Below are 22537 nucleotides of genomic sequence, written 5' to 3' on the forward strand. Positions count from 1 at the left end.
ATAAAACACTATTGACAGAATTTCATAAAACATCCACGTCCAACTCAGGGCCATTCTATAGTCGCCGTACAGATAGGCTACTACATCAGTACTTCTATGAATGGATGGCTGTTGGTGACAAGAACGCTAGTTGATCATACCAAGTACCATTTTGATTTTATGATCATTCGAGAAAACACCTCACGACTATAAATTTTTTTTGATTATTAATTTTTTATTATGATTATATGTTTTTGTTTTCAGGATGAAATTCCTGAACTTGATGAAAAGTTCTTAGTAAACTTGACTGACATACAACTCTTAGATCCAGCAACTACTGACACACCTCCTAAACTTGGTAAGCTAATTGTTCAGTGAGAAAACCCAAACAAAAGAATAGGTTGGATTCCAATTTTGATTCTAGTATTTTACCATCTTTCTTGGACTAGAAGATAGGGAGCTTTTGATTTTTGATGACCTATGACCTACACGTATTGTAACATTGATTTCATCTGGATCTAGAATCCATCCCGTGAGCTAGGAAGGATGGATAGGATGCACACGATGAATTAGCATGTCATGTAATATTACTCCTCAGTTCCTCAGTCACCACAAAGTGAACACTCTATACTTATGATATTCATGCTAATTTTATGAAAATGTCAATCTTAATAGATCAAGTTGGTACAGTGTCGGAGGTCACTATAAGAGCAAATGACGGAACGCAAGGTATTGTCAAGTTTGCTGAGAGCACGGCAAGGTAAGATATTTCAAATTGTTAAGTTCATTGAACATGTTTAACCCACCCTCTATTGGTTAATATGTTATGTAAGTGTACAACAAATAATAAGGAAGCATATGCATTGCCATCAGACGTTTTAAAAAGCAATCTATCTTTTCTAGTATTTCTGTTGAAGAAGGTATAACCAACTTAACATTGACTGTTCTGCGAGATAAAGGAACGTACGGTGATGTGTCAGTGTTTATTTATAGCCAGCCTCTTGACTCAACTCGTGACAGTGACTATAGCTTTAACGACAAGGTAAATGACCTTTAACATATACACAGCACAACATGGTTATGGATTTATGGATGGAAAGACCATTTACTGAATATGCGCTAAATAAGAGTATGACAATTACCATTTCCATAGTACTGTATACCAATATTCCAAAATTAGATCGAAATTCATCCCTCGAAAATAAATGGAATAGTCCATATGAACCATATTCTACAGTACAATAAAATGATTACCTTATAGTGTATATTGCTATGCAGTCAGTACATTAGCTAATATTATGGTCAAAATCTGTTGCTGTTGCATTTGAAAATATTATTTTTTTCTTCCATTAGGTTCTTAGCTTTGCCAGTGGTGAGAACACTAAAACAGTTACAGTACAGATCTTTGAAGATACTATTCCAGAGGATAATGAATCATTTGAGATTATCCTGGATAATCCATATGGAGGATTAGAGATTGGAGATCCCAGAAAAGGTATTGATATTTTAGATTTCTTTATAATCTATATAAAAAATAATGTACTCACTTAAATAAACACTTTTAATTTGGACCGATATGTTGGAAAAAGAGTCTATTAGTCTTTGTAAAAAGACACCTAATGTTGACATCTGTTTAAAAACTTTTTGACTGCAAGCAACCTACACAGGTTTTCTGTTTACATTATTCATAGACACTAATGAATACATAGAGTTCTGCGGTGCTGGCGTCACGATGGTAGGTGGCGCTGCATTGACGGTAGGTGGTGCTGCGTTGTGACGTCACACCGCAGAACTCCATAGCATATTTGTGGACAATGTTGGTGGGTCTCAATTTCTAAAAGAATCATCTGAAACAGTTGATATATTTACTACTAAAGATTATATGTAAATTACAATAATATTCCTTTTAATTTCATTTCCAGCTGTTATCACAATCTTAGCCAATGACAATGCATATGGCATTGTGTCTTTCACTGGGCCAACATCTATCACTATCCTCGAACCTACAGACATGAGCTCAGCCAACAGTGTGGCTCAGTTTACTGTTATACGAGAAGAAGGTACATTTGGAGAGGTACAAGTACCTTTTGATGTCCTGCAGTTAGATGGCCAGTCAGCAATTAATGATTTGAACCCGGCAACAGGATTTGTTATATTTACACCTGGAATTTCAACCACGGTAGGAACCCAACAAATTTAATTTAATAACAAGTTTTACCAAATATAATGTGTACTATCCTGCTGATTATAAACAAAGGTAAAAATATTTAACAGGTACAAATGTCAAATGTTTGTTTAACTATTATTTAGTCGAGTCGAGTGGCACAGGTTCTAGGCACTTCTCGACCATTGTTCTGGTGGTAGAACAAATCTTCTCGGAGGTCCCGTGTACACATCTTGCTTGTACCCAGTACGCCTTTTGGAAGAGTAGGAAGTTGCACTATTTATATTATACTTTTATATATTATATTTTTCTGTTTAACTAGGTGTTACATGTATCAGCCGTGCTTGACAATGATCCTGAATTGCAGGAAGAGTTTCTCGTCAAGCTTTTTCCACCAACTGGTGGTGCTATTTTGGGTCCAACCGTAAATGCTACTATTATTGTAGCAGACAATGATTCCCCTTACGGGTTGATACAAATCTATCCACAAGGTTCAAGGTACAGTTTTTGTGTTTCTTATTGCGACAATAGAATGGCCCCGAGACCTGGCTATCTTCTTCTTAGACATTCTGTTCATAATATACCGCTATTTTACCTTAATTGAGAGATCACCATCAAAATGTAACAGTAGCCAGGTGTATTGTATGTACATTCTATTATAGTTTGTTTTAAACATTTCAATTCAGAAATAGATAGATTTTTAGTTGGGGAGATCGGACTTTCAGTGTTGCTGGACCTAGGCTCTGGAACCATCTACCCTTGAACGTTAAACACACATCGTTATTGAGTCACTTTAAGTCACTACTCAAAACTCACCTTTTCTGATTTTTTCTACAGCGCCATGAGCAATGAATGTTGGAATGGCGCTATATAAATCGAACGATTGATTGATTGATTGATAGCTATTTGCCTTTCATCAAATGATTAATTCATTTATTTCTGTTCTCTGTTGTTTTAGATCAAGTATTGCTGACATTGAAGAGACAGGTCAACCTACGTACTTGACAGTTGAAAGGTCATATGGTACATTGAACCAAATTACAGTAGATTGGCAAACCATTTCAGGAACAGCCACTGCTTCAGGTATGTAACTTATAGTTCATTATAAGTAGAATATTTAATACAATACTCAATATGTATCTATGTTAACAAACTTTTCCTAATGACGTATTTTTCGTATAAGAAATTTTTATTCTAATATTGTCAGAAAAAAAATTGGGAATTTGATAGTGCCCTGTCTACACTATCTAAATTTATGTGACAAAAAATGTTATGTGCCCATATTTGGACATAATGGCAAATTGTAGGTACCAATCCATTCATGGAACAAAAATGTACATTAAATATGCTTTACAAACAAACGTTTGTTGGAGTTATTGAAGCGTGAAAAGGTCAGACAAGATTATAACCCTGGGATTGGAAGCCATATATGTCATTATAACTTACTAATTATATAATGATTTTATTCCATCACAGTTGGTACTAGTTTGACTGTAGCAGCTGCTCAAAACATCACTGCAATATCAGCTCAATCTTGGTATAGCTTTACTATAGAATCTGAAGTGTTCTTGGTGTTGACCAATAGCAAACGTCTTGGAGAACTAACAACAACTATTGGTAGTAATGGATCATCTAGTGATACTGATGCCACACCAGTTGTGGATTCTATGATATATCGATGGCAAGGAGTCTTTGTTCCAGTACAGGTAAATGGTTGTAAATTAGTAATAATCCTTTTCATGGAAGCACTCTGCCATAGATTACAGATATGCCTTTAAGTCCCACCTGAGAATTACAAATTTTTTCGCAATACTTACGTAGCATCAAATACAATTACGTCAAAGTAGAACAAACATCGGACAAATCAAATAGGTCTGGTTGAACACTGGTTATCACCAGTTCAGTCTTGGAAAATCTAAATGAATTATATTATTTAAAAAATGAATGCATATGTTCTATTGTGCTTTCCTAAAATGTTTGTGTAAGATATTACAAGCTTTTATAGCAAATTTCTAATATTTTGGTCATTTTTAAAAAATGTATTTTATTTCTTTCAACAGACTATTGAAACTAACAGTGCTCGCAAGTCTTCAAGTCATGTGATTAATGGTATAACCTATCTGGTTGTTGCTAATCATGGCGGGTTCCGTAGAGTTTCGACTTCATCTCGCTTGTACCGTGTTAGCTTAACTGGAGAACTTTCGGTGGTAAGATTAAGATTAATTACAATTTGTATAATAGGAAGATTTCAATTTGCAGTGACATATGACCTACGCAATAATTATGGACAATAAACTTATACAAATAACTTATTGTTAAATAACCCATCATTTTTTTTTATTTTTAAGATACAAGATATTCAGACAGAGGGCGCTTCAGATGCTGTTTTCATCTCGAGTGGCTCTAACACATACCTCTTTATAACAAATGAAATCAGCAACACTCAAGCAACTAGAATCAATTCAGTTCTTTTGATCTGGAACGGTGTTATATTCACCGAGCACCAGCAAGTTACGACGTCTGGTGCCCTCGATGTAGTGGCATTCAGAATCGGTATTGATCAGTTTGTAGCTGTGGCGAACTCGTACGATCAGATTCTTGGAACTACACAGATACAGTAGGTTTTAATTTGTTCAATAATTATTGATTTTCATCCATTGTATCTAGATGGTACTTCAAAATTATTTTTGTTTGTTGTTCCCTCTTTCGTCAATTTTATAATTTTCTATTATATAATAATAATAATAAAATAATTGGTTATCTTTCTTTACATTGCAAAAAGGTTTGTAGGTCATTTTAAGTCATGGATTTGGAAAATTGGGCTTAAAAATAACATACCATTACAAAAATCTGATCTGATGACTGGTACAGAAAACAAGTGATATTGTATTGCATGTTTCTTGGTTTAAAATTGTCAATATAAATTTATAATTCTGTCTTTTTGTAGGTCAACTGTCTTTAAGCTTCAGAATGGTCAACTTGTGGAATATCAATTAATTGACACAAATGGTGCAATTTCTATTGAGAGCTTTGTGATTGGCTCAAGTACTTATCTAGTGATCGGCAATAGCCGAACCAGTGGTAAGAATTGAATTAATAAAATTGTTCTTGTAAATTGATCCCAGAAGTCATAATGGGAATTCTCCTCCACCCAGGTGTTTAAATGGGTATCCAGTTAGATCAAGACACAACTTTGCGATGATTAATAGCTGCATTATGGGAGTATATTTCCATACGCGTTTGATCCAAAAAAGTTAACGTGGGAATAATGTGAAGTGCTTAGAAGCAATAAGCGCTATAAGAATGAATATTATGACTATTATTAATTGGAATCTTGAGTCTTGAGTCTTGTCTAACATTAACAGTAAATATAAGGCACTTGTTCTATGTGCAACATTTTTGTAGTTTGTTTACAGTAATCTATATCTATACTTGCTATTATATTACTTTATAGTTGAAGGCACTGAAGGAGCATCAGTCATCTATAAGTGGAACATTGCCAATGCCCAGTTTTCCCAGCACCAGACAATTTCAACCCCTGGTGTTCAGAGCATCAAGCACTACACCGGTCTAGACGGTACAGCCCACTTAGTTGTAGCTCAACTTGAAGGAGACTCCACTATTTGGGCCTGGAACTCGTTTGCACTGTCGTTCACTAAGCTAGCAAGTGTACCTGTATCACATCATTTAGAACCTATTTTGATCAGTGGAACTGGTGGCTCTGTGGACTTGTACATTGCCTCTGCTAATTATGGTGATGGTTCAAGTGCTTTAGAGTCTCTTATATATGAAGCTGTCTCTATTTCTGTTGATTCTGATTATGTGCCAAGGTAACTCATTCATCCATGACATGTTTATTTATGCATGTAGTCTGAACTATGATTTAGGTTGTTTATGCTTCTGATATTTTTTTAAAACATTTATTTGTTGTTATCGTTCTGTGTTTCATTTGTTTACTTTGTGTATATGTTTAATATGACAATACTGTAATGTACGGTGTCAAGAACTGGTCAAAACAAAAAAATTAGCTTGTCATTCACACTACACTATTTTATGATTCAGGTCTGGTCAGCTTACTTTTGAAGATGGTCAAACAGAACTGACAATTGCAGTGGTAGCCATTGATGACGCAAATCCAGAAAATGATGAAAGCTTTAGTGTTGCTCTTAGTAACCCAACAGGTGGTGCTATCATTGGCTCACAGAGTCAGGTGACTGTAAACATTCTGTCCAATGACGATGCACATGGCTTGATTGCTTTTTCAAGGGTAAGATTACGATTTATTTTTAGTTGTAAATCAGTCTACTTTAGATACAGTGCCTACACTGTTGTGGCAACTATTTATCTGAATATTAAACGTAATGTTACTTATTTCTTTATTTCTACAAGCTAATTGTAAAATATAAGTATTATTATACCATTACATTTCGAAGCATATGTCATTACAGTTATATGACCTATGACCCAACCAAATTTGACCTAGTACATTACATACAGTAAGCAACAGTAATCATTGTATGGTTTAACTTATATATGTGTAACTACCATCAACCACCATAAATGTATTATGTTTCAGGATTCATTAGATAAGCAAGTAAATGAACTCAACCTTGATAACGTGGTTGTACTGAATGTTGAGCGTCAGAGAGGGTCAGCAGGTCTGGTTGTCATTGAATGGCAGGCTAGTGGTGATAATGATATCAATGACATATCACCACTTTCTGGACAGGTGAGAATAACTTTGAAATTCTTCTAAATGGCTTATTGGCAAGTTAGAGGTTATGGGATAAAATTTAGACTGATGTGAACAACAAAAAATGAAAGTTCATTTTTTCAAGAAGTGACCATGTTTTTCTATGACATTACACTGATTCTCATATACAGTTATGTTAAAAGCTCCTCCCCCTCTTGGTTCAGTGCAGTAATTAACATATGGGCTATTATTCAAGCAAGAATTTTTCACAGGCATTCTAACACCTGAAACAAATTTGGCCATCATTATTTGTTATATCAATCTGCAGAACGATATTCTTTTCATTCAAAGAATTACCAATTGCTGATGAAATTCACATTTTGTATCCCTGTAGTATTCATCTTTTGATTATATTGATAGTTTTAAATAATATAAATATTGTATATAGTAAGAATTTTATTAACTATCATTTTAAAATTTTGAAAATGTACTCATATTATTTTCCATTTTAATTGGCAAAATAAAATTGAATCTTGAATTATATACATTGAGTTTTTATCAAAAATTGCTTTATATAGATCGAATTTCCCGATGGAGTGTCAACTGCTGTTATCGTCATCACTATTAAAGCTGACAGTACACCAGAACTTGACGAAACCGTGTTTGTTTCATTAGTGCGTGTAGTCAATCCTGGCACGCCTCACTCTGACCGAGGTGCTGTTATAAGTTCCACTGACTACACTGCTAAGATGACCATACTGGCCAATGATTCACCACATGGTGTGTTTGCCTGGTCAGTTGGATCATTGTTTACTTCAGTGTCTGAACCGGAAGGGCAGACTTCATTTACTGTCGGGCTGCAGGTCATCAGAGAGCAAGGGCTGCAAGGAACAGTGTCCGTCAGCTATAGGTAAGTTTGAATGAAAGAAAAAAACCTGTAATCCTTATGCCACAGGTCTCTCTATACCATAAGATTTCTTTTATTATTATTTTTTATTTCATACACATCCCACAGCAAGTAAAAACTCGCCAATAACAGGATGGATAAACTATTTTAAGATTTATCGTGCTTATAAAGTCTCATTTGAGGCTTAGGAAGTGGAGTTGAAAGAGTCGTGAGTTACAACCCTGGTACTAGGTCAGATTGAACCCTGAACCTTGGGATTGGAAGTCAAGCATGTTAACTACCAAGCTCCACAACACGTTTTGCAAAGTTCATAGTTGCACATATTTTATAATATTTAAATTCATTTAACAGTTCTTTAGCTATTGCTCATTTTATAACTAGAATTATCTATTTTTTATTGTTAGTACTTTTGAAGCAGTTGGTCTTCCAATTGCCCAGCAAGCGAAGAGTGACCGGGATTATGTGTCTCGTGTAGGCTATGTAACCATGGGAGATGGAATTTCATCAGATTCTGTGACTATCACTATTCTATCTGTAAGTAATTGCTTTCCATTCTATTTTTATGTCTGTCTATGTAAATTGAATACTATACAAATAATGAATGTTTGCAGGTTGAATGGGGATATTTTCATGAGTTGAAACATTGTTTCTATATTTGAAAGATAGTCTTATTTTGTTAGAACAGTCAGAATTTTAACAATTAAAGATATTAAGCCTTTTCAATGAATACAAAGCATTTATTGTTTTATATGACACACCTACTTTGTTCTAAAGTCAACTTTATTCAATTCATCCGCTACTTTTATTATAACTTATCCTTCTGAAAGCATGTCTATTTCTTGTTATAAACCTAAAGATTTTCAGGAGTGTACCCTGGGCTCAATATTTCACTAGCTCAATGTACAAATTCTATTAAAAATGCTGTTAGCCTAGTCAAGCTAACATCTTATAAGCCCATGAAAGTGTGTGGGATTGTGAAACAGCCAGTGGGCTACTAAAACAATGAACTAGAGTCCAGTGGTCTAGTAACTAAATTTTAAATATCAAGTCCTGTCTTCTCTTTTTCTATATCCACTATTTAACTATAAATTTTCTCATGTTTCTAGGATACTAATGCAGAAGGGCCAGAGACGTTCTTTGTAAACTTAACATCAGTTGAATTACTAACAGGAAGTCCCATTAGTGGAGCACCACCCAGTGTAAAGAATGATCAGAATGTAGCAGAGGTTGTTATATCACAAAATGACAATGCTAATGGTATCTTACAGTTTAGTGTAGAAAGGGTAAGTATTATTGGTTTAAATTCAGCGAAATGTATTAAAAGTTATCACCTATGAACATACAATGAAAGCCTTATTCAGTGGTATGGTCACTGCATATCAAACAGAAGAATTAAAGTTTTAAATTTCAGTTCTCAACATTATTTTATCATTATTACTTGGTGTGTTAGAATGTCTCTCTCTGCCTTTATTTGAAGACTTTTTAAAGAAATTATTTTGTTTGTTCTATATTAATTTATATACACGATATCGATCACTTATACACTATCTATTGATCAATATATACTAAATTATAATGATGATTTTGTACAGAATTCGGCAAATGAGGTAGAAGTTTACGAAGGCTCTGGAACTAGCAGCATATTGTCATTGCCTGTTCTAAGATCAGCTGGTAGTTTTGGTATTGTTAGCGTGAGCTGGCTTGCGTTCTCAGCATCAGCCACCACAGCTGATTACTCACCTGTGTCTGGTAACATCACATTTGCAGAAGGACAGCAAGAAGCCGTTATTGATATATCACTTATTGATGATAATATATATGAAACAGATGAGGTAAGTTACTTTAGATTAATATAAGATGAATATAGCCCATATTCACTTTTAGTATTTAGACACTGTAGGACACTAACCCATTTTGTTCACCTGATCGTCTGAATGATAATTTGCACTATGGCTACACATGGCAAACCTCTTACTTTTACATAAACATGTTCCAGATTCCATTATCCATAATTAAAATTTACTTTTTTCAACAGTCATTTACTGTCCAGTTAAATAGCCCAAGTGGTGGCGCTGTTCTTGGCAGCGATACGTTTGCAACTATTAAGATCTTGAAGAATGATTCTCCTAAAGGCCTATTTGGCTTCACAAACACACAGGTAAATAACTATACATTATGTTATTGATATTGATGTATAAGCCGAAGGTCAGGCAATTCAGCCATGGATCATTTTCCAAGTACCACATTTAATTTTGTGTCATCAGCTATTTTGGACTGTATTTTAATATATGTATTTATTATATAGACAACAGTTGCGGAATCCACCTCTAACTCTGATCCAAACGGTGTCATCACCATCACAGTTCAGCGCACACAAGGTCAGCAAAGTGATGTTGAACTTGCCTGGGAGCTGGATGCATCTGGAGTTGATGATATAACACCCAGCAGTGGAACACTTAATTTCCCAAACGTGAGTTTCTATATGTAATCATATAAGTTTTGTATTGTAAATTTTATTAAGGTTGAAGATACCTAGCTCTGTATTGAATTTACACAAACTTCATACTATGTTTTTCCCTTCCGAGTATATGAATAAACATGTGAAAGTACATATTGTATGATTGTCAGAAAATACTAATTACAGATATATATTTTGAGTGCTTGCCAGTTTAATGTATTTATCTTATCATTCTTAGGGTGTAACAAGCCAATCATTTACTGTACGAGCTGTGCCTGATAACATCTTAGAAGGAGAGGAACGGTTTATGGTAGCTATAACATCTGTTACTGATGATGCTGAAATATCTCCTGTTAATGGTTAGTTTATTCATATAACTTTCTATAGACTTCTATATTTAATTTTTTTAGAATATCCTAGTTTTACTAACAAATAAGATCACATTGACAGGGATGAAGGATACCCATGTGTAGTGTAACAACCATGCAGTATTTATTAAAATAGAATTGTTTTACCTTGTTGTTTGAATCAACATTAATTAGCATTCCACCAATTAGTATCATATCAGGTTGTGTAATAATTAAATGCCTATACAATAATATAAAAACATTAATTTGTTTGCTATTTTTCTTTTGTAGGTGTAATGACAATCATCATCCAGGCCAATGCAGGCTCAGCAGGTCTAATCTCTGTTCAGCCTCAATCAAGACAAGTTCTCACTGGTGAACCTGAAAATGGCTATGATGGCCTAGCTGTTGTAGGGTGAGTATAACAGCAATAAACTAACTTTGTACGTTTGAATATTGCTAAAATAATATCGTTTTTTTACAGTTAAAATAGATAGCCAATAGAAATATATAAATCTAACTAATGAAATTAATGGTTTCTTTGATTCCAGTTTGACACGTGGCAGTGGTATATTTGGTGAAGTAATTATCAATTGGCAGTTAGATCCACGAGATGAAAGTGTTTTTGCTCAAGCCTTCGGCTCTGTAGAGTTCAGCGATGGTCAAGCCGACGCATTTATCCAATTACAGGTAGAGTAATAGTTTGTGAACTCTTTTCTTGATTTAATTGTTGTAGAAAACAATAAATTATGTGGGTGTTTGCTACAGTGTCTTGCAATGCAATACAGAACAACACTTTGTGAAACTTAAACTAGGTTCACTAGTCATTTCATGAAAAAAAAAAAATATTTTGAGATTTTATAAAGCCTAGCCAAACCAAAGAGGATGCTATCTCTTTTTAAAAATACTTCCAAACATACATGACACTATTTAAAAAAAATCTTAGTTAACAAAATCTATTAAAGGAAATAGTAGGTATGCCAGACACTTTCCAAGGGTAGATAAAGATGTGTTTCATCTTTGGTTAAAGTTAAAGAGGCCTTGTAGAGCCTAAGTAGTAAATGTATGCACTGTAGGATGTTTTCATTTGCCACAGAATTTGAATAAATTGCACCTTTAGCGGCCAATAGGTTATCACTCAAAATATGGGGGAATTCCTGCATTTATCAGGAGTTCAGTGGCTGTATTCACCAATAAATAAAATCACTCAATAAATATTTAAGTATTTCACTTAGTTAGGATATTTTTCGTAATTTTTAGTGTGAATGGTGAATACAGCCACTGGAATCTGTATCAGGGTCATCTCAATCGTACAGTTTCATAGCCTTTATGCAATTTCTGAGATGTGTCATTTAATATGTTGGTATTTTTTTTTAGACTTTGGATGATAATTTACCTGAGCTGAAGCAAGTGTACACACTGCGCCTTTCATCTGTTGTGGGTGGAGCTACCATTGATAGTTCAAACAATGCTGATAGGGCAAGCATCACTGTTGTAGCCAGTGATAACCCACATGGGGTGTTTGAGTTCGCAGGTCAACAGGAAGTACTTGTATCTGAGGACAGTCTGCAGGTAAGTGATATTTATTCATACACACAGTTTATTTTCTGTAAATAAACTATGGTAAAACAAGTTTAAAGTTGATATTTTTTGGAGTTGATATATTTTGATTGTTATTTATTTAGAATATGTTATTATATATTGATTTAATTAAATGTTTTATTCTAAAGTTGAGTTTGGAAGTTGTGCGCAATGCTGGCAGCATTGGTGTTGTTCATGTTGTTTACACCACTATCCAAGGAACAGCATCAGAAATAGAAGATTTTGATTCAAAATCAGGATGTAAGTGTGATTATTATAAATAACAACAATTTTGTTACACAACCTTTGTTAAAAGTGAATTGGTTTGTGCAATCTTAATGATGTACTCAATTATAGTACTGATATGCCCAAATATGGTAGTAAGTGATATGACATCATCGTGTCCATATATGAGCACATCACATTTTTTTGCACAAAGTTTGATAGTGTAGACAGAGCTCTATATTTTGCTTTTTGTGTGACAAAATTATGGGTGCACTTTCATGTAAATAACTGTAGTTATATTTTTGTTCCCAGCCCTTATCTTCAATGATGGGGATGATACACAGAACATTGTCATCAACTTGAAGTCCGACGATGTCCCAGAAGGACCAGAGGACTTCTATGTTAATCTTACATCCCTCCAGTTAAGGTCACCAAGGTAAATCATCTTCTTCTATTTAGGAGCAAACTTCATTGTTGAAGTCTACTGCTCCACTGGTTCTAGGTTTTGCTATTGTTCTATGCATACTATACACACAGCTAATAATCTTAGTATTTTCTTCAAACTGGCACTTTTATTAGTAATAATAATAAAATTAATAAAGGGTAAAACATTTATGGACGATCCCTTTAATTCTCCTAGTCTCCAAAAGATCCCCTTCCGCATCTTTCGCAATCTTGAACAACTTCCTTGGTGGCAAAATAAACATACACATTTACCCCACCACAGTCCTCCAGGTGTCCAAAATTAATTTTATTATCTATTTCAGTGGTAATGATTACAGCGACCAAGGTGGCTTACAACTTGATATGCCTCCCATCCTTGGAGACTTATCGGTCAAGACTGTTATTATTGAGAAGAATGACAACGCTGAAGGTGTGATTGAATTCGCAGCGGAAACATTTGAGGGTAAGTTACACGATGACAAATGTATTATTGGGTTTTTCCATCTAGAAAAGTAGAGAAATGATCAATAAGTACCAATGTATGTATGTTAGGTGCCGTGCATACTTGACTTAAGGCAGATAATTTGAGATCATTATATATATATAATATTTATAATTATTTAAATGTGGTGCTTATTCACCTAATTACCTTCTAAATTATCTGTGCATTTAAGGTCACTTCACAGCTTTCACATATGTTCTTTTTAATGAGATGATTTTGAAAACACAATGAATGTTTGTTCAATGTTAGTTTTAATCCTTTTATTGCAAGTATGAATAAAAATGTTATTTAACATTGTAAAAAAAATATATATGCTTTATTGTTGTTTATTCTTTGTATTTAATTATTTAACTATTTAGTGCAAGAAAGTGTGGGTTCGGCAATGGTACCTTTAATCAGAAGTGGTGGTTCTTTCGGCATAGTCAGTGTTGCATTTACATCTGTTGGAGGTACTGCCATACCAAGTGGTGTCGACTACATCCTAACTGATGGTGAGGCAATATTTCTTGATGGTCAATCTACCGCTTACATCAATGTCAACATCATCGATGACCAAATCAAAGAGTTTGCAGAATCATTTCAAATAACACTGACACATACTGAAGGTGGTGCTACACTTGGGCAGCAAAAGTTTTTGACTGCAACAGTGACCATTGCAAAGAGTGACGGACCAGATGGATTTATTGGGTTTATACCAGCTGATCTGTCAAGGATTATACCAAACCCATCATTGAATCGGGAAATGGTGTTCACAATAGAGCTATCAGGTGGAATAGATCAGTTCCTTACAGGAGCAGAGGTAAAATATGAATTTTATTTATTTATTTATTTTTTTTATTTTAACCATATTTAATCCATCCAGCATTTGCTGATCATTCGGGACCCTCAGAACAGATACAATATACAAAATACAGCAAAAACAGAAAAGTAAAAGAAAAACAAAAACCAAAAAATATAATTAATTACATAAGACTAAAAATCTGAATAAGAAAATTTGAAATATAGAAAATAACGGAAATGTTAAATTAAGCAAAAATATATAATATATATAATAAATATTTATTTAGATCTACTATTTTACAATTTAAATTCTGGAAAAGGATTACATAGATTACTTGTTAAAGAGGTTAAAGGTTCGAGTCTTAGGGGAGGCTATACAGAACATTTTTTTCTTATCCTCTGGAATGTATGTTCTTAAAACAATACTAGCAATAGACAAGGTTGTATATGTATATTGTCTAAAAGGTTGATTGGACAAGAGACAATTTTGATGCTCACCATTATAATATAACTATTTATTTTGTAGCTAAAAACAACAAATATATGAAATATAAACATACATAAATGTGTGACGACATATTTTGCCAATAAGAGGCATAACTAAGAATAAAAATGGTTATAACCATTTTTATTCTTAGTTATAATGCCTCTTATTGGCAAAATTAAAAAATAGATATATCTATAAATAATTTTGTTTTGTTGCTATATAGGTGAAGTGGAGGATTCTGGGTCCAAATTCTGAATCTGTTCTCCAACAAACCAATGACATTTCAACATCAACAAGCCAACTTCAAGGGTCGCTGACCTTTGCCTCGGGTGAAAGGACAACAAAGAGTTTCACATTGGTTGTTAAGCCTTATCCTGGCCCTGAGGTGGAAGAGACATACATCATAGAGATTTACCAATTGGTTGGAGCGGGTGAAGTAACAGAAGAGAATTCTAGGGCTCAGTTAAAGGTAATGGTTCATTCCCTTATTTACAATTTTAAATGTTCAATTGGATTTTATAAGAACAACAACTATTATTATTTTCACAGTGTAAAGATGTTTTCCAAGTGAAGAGTGAAATGTTAAATTAAATGTTATGATTTAATAAGAAACAAAACATTGAATCGTGTGACTAATTGTTTAGATTATAAAGAATAATTAGTTTAATAATGTTATTTTTTTATTCAGATTTTGAAGTTTGGTGATCCCAATGGTATTGTACAATTCTATGCTGACTCGTTACAAACACGCTCATTCAGTGAACCTGCAGGCAGCACTGGTAGCTCACCCGCAGTCTTCCCTATAAGACGTCGAGAGGGAACCATTGGAGATGTGCTAGTAAGTTCTGTAAAACATAAACATTTTAAATAAACTTCTTAAAAGCATAATTATAAGCCAAAAGAAAGAACATCATATTATGTATTTGTGAATGTAACATGTAGTATAAAAATGTACATTCACTATAATAAACCTTAATGACGTATTTTTGGATTCACTTCCAGGTGTATTGGGAGGTTAGAAATACATTTGGTGATAGTTCATCAGATGTGTCGCCCTCAAGTGGTTCAGTTGAAATTCTTGATGGAATAGCCTCCTCTCAGATTACTATTAACATTCTTGCTGATCAAATGCCAGAGCTGAGAGAAGAGCTCCAGATAATCTTGGTCTCTGTAGATGGAGGGGCAGAAATTGATCCAAATTTCAATGTTTCAACTTTTTTCATTGAGTGAGTAACCACACAAATTGCTTCTTTGAGCTGCATGGTATCTGCCTCAGACCTCTGGTCAAGGTGGGCACTGGACGAGAGAAGCCCTTGATCAATGTCAGGACCAATTAAGGTGCTTTAAACTCTCCTGGCTTTGTTTGTATCAAACCTGTTAGTGGCGGTAATTATCGCTGTTGGTTTCGATTGAATAAAATAAAAAATAAACATAAAATCACATTACAGAGTGTGGCTATTACTAATAATAACTTTTTTTTTATTGCCAGTCACAATACCCAACTATAGATGATGCCTATGGCCGATTATACACACCTACAGGTCCATAGCAGCCACAGATTGCAGTGCCTGCCATGGTCAGTTCAATTAATTGTATTTATATTGTATTGCATTAATATATTTATTTCTTTAATCCATAGACCAAGTGATGACCCACACGGCTTGTTCAGTGTTGAGGATGATCTTCAGACTGTCTTGATAAAAGAAGATGGAACCAGGTATCTAAAAGTTGTGGTTACACGTGAAGCTGGAACTGAAGGTCAAGTTAGGGTCGATTTTACTCTTGCATATGATCAGGTATTTGTGACTGCACTTATTTTTGGTAAATATGGGATCTACTGACTCATGATGACATTTAGGATGTCTTTGTTCAAATGAGCAGTTTTCAGTTATAACCCTCTTTTATAAATCCTATGTATGGCAATAATTAACTATTAATTAATTATTTTTTAGGCTGAGCCAGGAATCGAATACATACAAAACACTGCCACTGTAGTCTGTTCCAATGGCCAATCAGAGGTAAGCTTTTATCAATTTGTTATTCAACATAAAATTCCATACACCAAAATTAGTTGTGAAAAGATTTGAAGAAAATCACTTTTTATTACATGTTGTAAATATTATGTTCATACGTATCAAATTATTTTCATTTTCTTTTTTTATAGTGTATTGCTGAAATTCTGTTGGTCAGTAACAATGTATTTTTAGCTCGAGACAGCACGTTTACCGTTAGTCTGACATCTGTGGAGTATGTGGGAGTTCGTAAGTTGTTAATTTTAGTATCCTATTAAGTGGCTATATAACTGTGTCTGAAACAATCCTATATATGGCTCAGGATGTCAGAGAAGCGGTGCCAACGATCATGTGCCAACCAAACTGTTTTAAATCTTTACATCCATTATTTGCTGTTACTCCATCCATATCAGTTTTTGCCCTCCTCTTGATTGTTGTCTTGCACATTCCTTATTAAAATGCCTCGTATAGTCGCTGATGTCTAGCGATATGTTTGAAATAATAAAACATGCATTTTCAGAGTAAAAAGTGTTTATTATTCGTAATGGTTGTTTACTTTCAGCTTACATTCCTCCAGTGGTCAAGCCTGGTGGTGGTTCTGCCACAATCTTAGTGACGCAAGAAGTTGCAAACTCATTTGTGGGCTTTGATTTAAATGAAATTATTGTGAATGAAGGTATTTTGAATATAATCTTAATTGATATTTTAATTAATCATGATTAAATTAGCATCAGTAGTAAGTTTTTAAAAGCAGAAAGAAATACATTGTGTCGTTCTTTTCTAAATGCTATAAACTAATTGGGAAAACTAAAAACAAGCAGTTTTAGAATTAATGACTTAAGAAATGTGAGCTGCCTAATATTAAAAGCAACCTATTTACACTGTCTTATGAATACATTTTCAGAGACATACCAAACTTTCTTGACCATTGAGAGAATTGGTTCGTACGGCAGCATGACAGTGTCTTGGACAGCTGGCTACCCACCAGGTCAGTTACCAGCAGGATTTACTCCTGGTAACATCATCCCTAGTAATGGTCAAGTGGTGTTTGATGATGGACAAGCTGTCGAAACTATTTCTATACTAGTAAGCTACCTTTCCTTTCTTTTTTTCTGTCCATCTTTTTTTGGAGTAGAGTAGATGCTTGTCTACCGATTCCAGGGTCCTGGGTTCAAGCCTTTCAGTCACACACTTTTAATAAGACTTATAATAAGACTGTTTATGTAGAACATCCTGTGTATATCTTTGGGATACTACCTTTGAGGACATTGAATGAAATCACTATGGCTATCCTTAGAAAAATTCCTAAATTGAGAATAATGTATATTTTGTAATACTGTATGTTAACAATGATAAAACCATGACTCAATTATTTGCATGAACAAAATATGAATTTTCTGTATGCAGTGCCTCATTGCCATTTAATGTTTAAGCCATTCTAGTATACAACATTAAAACAAATACTACTTAGTACTTTTACCAAGTTTTTATAGTATATACTTAATAATAATACTGTTAATAATAATAAGTATATAATATATTATATAAAATAACTCTTGCTTTTACTAATTTGCAAATGATATATTTCATTCTGATACAGCTTAATCCAACTGCTTCTGCCTCGGAGCTCTTTACTGTGTTTCTCAACGTTATCGACACGTCTGTTGATGGTGGAGCTCGCCTCCGGGATGGTTATATCACTGCGGAAATTGAAAAGCATGGTGTTGTTGGATTTGCAGATAATTCTCGATCAATGTCAGTAACTGAAGTTAATGGACAGGTAAGCCTAATTTTGTGAATAATATTACAAATTTATAACTTTGTGTGTTGTGATAAAATGTGTTAATTAAAGCATTTTAAAGTAGGCCAAACAAAATGTTGGTTTCCCAAGCACAGCATACAAATTAAAAACAGCCAGGTAAGCATAACAATTATGAATATAAATGTTTAAATACTATATTAAATTATTTTAAAATATCAATCATCCTATTCATATTTTCACATTATTTTCTTCTAGATTTCATTAACGCTTGAGAGAAATCTTGGAACATTTGACAACATCTTGGTTCGTTACATCACATACGCTTACACTGCACTACCTGGACAAGACTATCAGGAGATCGTTGATGGCGCTGTTACTTTTGGCAACATGGAGCGTTCTGCAACAATCTTTATAACTCTAATTGAGGAAGAGAATCCTGAACTACCAGAGGTGTTCTTTGTCAACATCACTAGTACAAGAGTGTCAACTGCTTCTGCACCAGGTCTGCAATAGCTTTCAGATCATTTTACTTATTTATATTTTGACCTAGCATACAAATACATGATATTTTACTAGTAAAACCCCTGTTCAATGGACGCCTTTGGGGTCCGTATTAATAGATGTGTCTAGAGAATTGAGATTAGCCATAGTGGTAAAACATATATTTTCCCTGGTTCATTTCACAGGATAGTCCCTATGATGCCCTACTGTATGTTTTCTTAAGTACATCTATTTAATTAAAAATTTAATTTAATAATAGACACGTTTCGCGCTCGCGACCAATCAGAAATAGTGGGTATAGATTTGTAAACAAACCGAACACCTCTCGCCTAAGTGCGTGTTGAAGCATAGCGAAATGGCGACTGCCGAGTGCTTTTGTTGCAAGGTGCATCATAAATGTTGCATATGTTGGATAAATCGTGAATTTAACTACACAAAATCATTGAATAATATTCCTGTTTTTAATTTTCAAACACTTGCTGAGTGGTTTGCGTCGGCTCCGAAGGATAGTGGCGCAAAATCTTGGAATTTTTTTTTCGATGTGCTCGTGTCTCTCCGCCCGCCCGGTGGCGTTGCCTGATGCGGTACTTCGTCTACTAGGCCTAGGAGGCCTGGGTGTCTGTTTAAGCGCCGAAGAACATCACATAATACATGGAAGATGCAATAGGAGCATGAAGAAGAATGAAAAATAATAATTAATATATTTACGCAACATTTGTAAATAAAATCAACAGTTAACATGTATTAAATGCACTGTAATATATATGTGTCAAACCAAAAATGACAATACATAAATAAAGTCGATGATTCCGAACCAAATGCCCAAATAATTCTACAGTGAATATAAAACATAAATAACATCCTTACCATGCCATTCCATCAAAAGGCTAGTTTTGACGATGATCATCTCTCAGTTCTCCCATTTATTATTATTATTATAATAATACCTTAATGTTTTTTGTTTTTTTTGTTATAGGTATCAGTCCACGGATTAGTTCATTGTACCCTGTTGCTGAAGTAACAATAGAAGCCAGCAATGATCCATATGGTGTATTCTACTTGACACCTGAATCTGTAGAAACAACAGAAAGCATTGATGGATCATTTAAGCTGGTTACACTGGCAGCCATCAGAACAGGTATGTTGATAGCTTTTCAGAGATCAGATTATCATTCAAATAGAGCATACTATATCTTTGATGTGAAGTCATCTTATTATATGTTTCAGCTTTCTCCCATTAAGCCTTGGCCAATATATAACATTATTTTTTTTTTATAGGTGGATCTTTCACTGAGCAGCGTATAACAGTCAGAACTGTAGGAGGTGGAGAGATTTGGGAGGATGCCCTCATTGGCCCTCAAACAGATACTATCAATACAATAAGTGATGCTTTGGCAGATGCTCAGCTGAATGCAAATGCTGCAACACAAGGCTCTGACTATGAAGCATTTGAGCTAGAGCTGATCTTCTTTGGGGGTGAGACTGAAGAGACATTCCAGGTGAAACTTTATGATGATAATCTAGCAGAGCCTGCTGAAGTGTTCTTTGTATACCTTGTACAACCAGCAACAGGTGCTCGCATTGCTCAAGGTCAAACTGATGGAGGAAAAAAGGTAATACAAATATGAAATCTTTCAATTTGAATCATCTATGACAGATACTATGATGTCATGTTTTATTATTTTTTACTACATCAACTCAATTCAACTTTATTGACACTTCATTATTTACTAAATATAGTAATAGTAAATTCTCTCTTAATAGTAAATTCTCTCTTAAATATGTATTTTAATTTAATGTACTTATATTTCTATTCTTAGGGATTCAGTATGATCACAATTGCAGGCAGTGATGATCACAATGGTGAGATAGGCTTTGCATCTGGTTCAAGGCAGACAACCATAGATGAAGATCTAGCACCCACTGTTATTCTTTATCTAAACCGAGGCTCAGCATTCTTTAACAATGTGACTGTGAACTGGCGAGCTATCAAGAGCTTAGCAACACCAACAGATGAAGGTTTAAATGAACAACTGCTTTCTACAGAAGGTCAAATAATTTGCATTTCAGGTCAAGCTCAGTGTGAACTACCAATCACATTACAGGAAGATGATGTAAGTTTTGTAACTAAAGTTTGTTTCAATATTGAAAGTAATCCACATTTGTAGATCTTTTATGAAACAACATGGAGTTTATTTTCTTTGTTTTGCTTTTATAAAATAAAAATTATATTTTAAAGTTGATTAATATTTCAGTTCCAAAAACATATAGTTAATATACAGATAAATAAGCCAACATTAAAATAATCTGGAGACATCAACCATCATTATGGAAAGAAATTTAAATTGCATGCAAATGTTTATACTTGGTATGCTTTCTTGACAGGAACCTGAGTTTGCCAGCTTTTTTCTGGTGGAATTGTTGTCGGTAGGACAAGGTGCAGTCATCCAGGAAGAGGCAAAATATGCCAACATTAGCGTGCTAGAAAGTGACTATCCTTACGGAATATTTAGATTTTCTACAGAAACAAGGTAAGAGTAGTATTGAGATTTTGCAATGAATCATCATTAAAATAAGATTCTCTGCTTTTGTGTAGTATTCACAATTATACTAATGAATGTTGTTTAGTTCCTTAAATTCTACCGCATAGTCAATGGAAATATTGCTGGCTGTATCAGTGTAACAAATTCAGAATTTTTAATATAAATAATTTAATTAACAGAATTCAATCAACTTACTACAAATCAAACATAGTAGGCCTGACAGTCCAAAGGGAGAGCGGTAGTACAAAGGAGGTGACAATCAGCTGGAGTACAAGACAGCTTACAGACAGTATAGAATGGGGTGGAGTTCAGACTCAACCTGCTATTGAAGATGCTGACTATGCACCTGATGAAGGAGTCATTAGTTTTGCTGTAGGGCAGGTAACATAATGTGTTCTTTTAGATAGAATTTTCTTTATTTATACACTAGTTGGAAGATGTATGTAATTGTTATTATATTAAATTGCAAGGAAAGTTAATACAATCAGACTATTTTCAATATTTGGCCAATAAATACTCTTTTATTCCCTTTGATTTTACAGAGGAGTGCATCTATTGACATCATAATCTTGTCATCAACACCTGCATCGTCTGATACTTGGCCAAAGCAATTTCAGGTGGTACTGTCCAATCCCACTGGTGGAGCAAGGTAAATTAATTGAGTATTCTTCATGCAGTAATCACTGCACTCAAATAAGAACAGTACAAAACAATCATTTTTCTACAAGTTACACCTAAGCATTGTGGTGGGTGTTAAAGCGTGGTTCCCACTAGCGACACAACACAAGGACGTAACGCAACGCAAGTGAATTGACCAATCACAAGCGATGGCTTTTTCGCTTGTGATTGCTAACTGTCTATAACTTCGCTTGTCATTGGTTAAAACGCTTGCGTTGCGTTTACGTCCTTGCGTTACGTTCTAGTGGGAACCAAGCTTAACAGTCAATAACCATGTGGTGCAGATGCAAGAACTCTTTTACTTTAGTCACATTTTAATGAATTTTTGTTGATGAATCTCATCAATATTTCATTAGTAATAATTATAATGATTGTGTCCTGGAAAAAAACTGTACTAGTTGCAATGGCCCTGGTATATAAAGATATATTTTTTGGCTTTTTACTGAAATACACACATTAATAATCTGTAAATAT

At 34.2% G+C, this 22537-nt stretch overlaps 1 protein-coding gene across 3 annotated transcripts in view; it reads left to right on the forward strand.

The window, feature by feature from the left end:
* Nucleotides 1–22537, forward strand: part of LOC140062841 (adhesion G-protein coupled receptor V1-like) — a 63891-nt gene that overhangs the window by 28258 nt on the left and 13096 nt on the right. For all 3 annotated transcript variants that reach the window (XM_072109205.1, XM_072109207.1, XM_072109206.1), the window contains 44 exons: nt 244–337; nt 655–739; nt 883–1021; nt 1333–1474; nt 1902–2158; nt 2466–2641; nt 3102–3226; nt 3620–3849; nt 4204–4350; nt 4492–4760; nt 5091–5224; nt 5598–5973; nt 6206–6410; nt 6720–6872; nt 7415–7746; nt 8148–8277; nt 8850–9026; nt 9336–9575; nt 9779–9901; nt 10049–10213; nt 10440–10560; nt 10840–10963; nt 11100–11238; nt 11926–12120; nt 12279–12390; nt 12667–12790; nt 13122–13261; nt 13660–14099; nt 14791–15036; nt 15256–15405; nt 15570–15793; nt 16207–16363; nt 16520–16585; nt 16732–16828; nt 17142–17255; nt 17484–17665; nt 18180–18359; nt 18597–18843; nt 19819–19980; nt 20121–20455; nt 20663–20956; nt 21228–21373; nt 21565–21766; nt 21928–22034. In XM_072109205.1, coding sequence (XP_071965306.1) covers nt 244–337; nt 655–739; nt 883–1021; nt 1333–1474; nt 1902–2158; nt 2466–2641; nt 3102–3226; nt 3620–3849; nt 4204–4350; nt 4492–4760; nt 5091–5224; nt 5598–5973; nt 6206–6410; nt 6720–6872; nt 7415–7746; nt 8148–8277; nt 8850–9026; nt 9336–9575; nt 9779–9901; nt 10049–10213; nt 10440–10560; nt 10840–10963; nt 11100–11238; nt 11926–12120; nt 12279–12390; nt 12667–12790; nt 13122–13261; nt 13660–14099; nt 14791–15036; nt 15256–15405; nt 15570–15793; nt 16207–16363; nt 16520–16585; nt 16732–16828; nt 17142–17255; nt 17484–17665; nt 18180–18359; nt 18597–18843; nt 19819–19980; nt 20121–20455; nt 20663–20956; nt 21228–21373; nt 21565–21766; nt 21928–22034 — 8003 coding nt within the window. The remainder of the gene's footprint in view (nt 1–243; nt 338–654; nt 740–882; nt 1022–1332; nt 1475–1901; nt 2159–2465; nt 2642–3101; nt 3227–3619; nt 3850–4203; nt 4351–4491; nt 4761–5090; nt 5225–5597; nt 5974–6205; nt 6411–6719; nt 6873–7414; nt 7747–8147; nt 8278–8849; nt 9027–9335; nt 9576–9778; nt 9902–10048; nt 10214–10439; nt 10561–10839; nt 10964–11099; nt 11239–11925; nt 12121–12278; nt 12391–12666; nt 12791–13121; nt 13262–13659; nt 14100–14790; nt 15037–15255; nt 15406–15569; nt 15794–16206; nt 16364–16519; nt 16586–16731; nt 16829–17141; nt 17256–17483; nt 17666–18179; nt 18360–18596; nt 18844–19818; nt 19981–20120; nt 20456–20662; nt 20957–21227; nt 21374–21564; nt 21767–21927; nt 22035–22537) is intronic.

Source organism: Antedon mediterranea, chromosome 11 (assembly GCF_964355755.1).
Source record: "Antedon mediterranea chromosome 11, ecAntMedi1.1, whole genome shotgun sequence".
In the NCBI taxonomy this organism is placed as follows: domain Eukaryota; kingdom Metazoa; phylum Echinodermata; class Crinoidea; order Comatulida; family Antedonidae; genus Antedon; species Antedon mediterranea.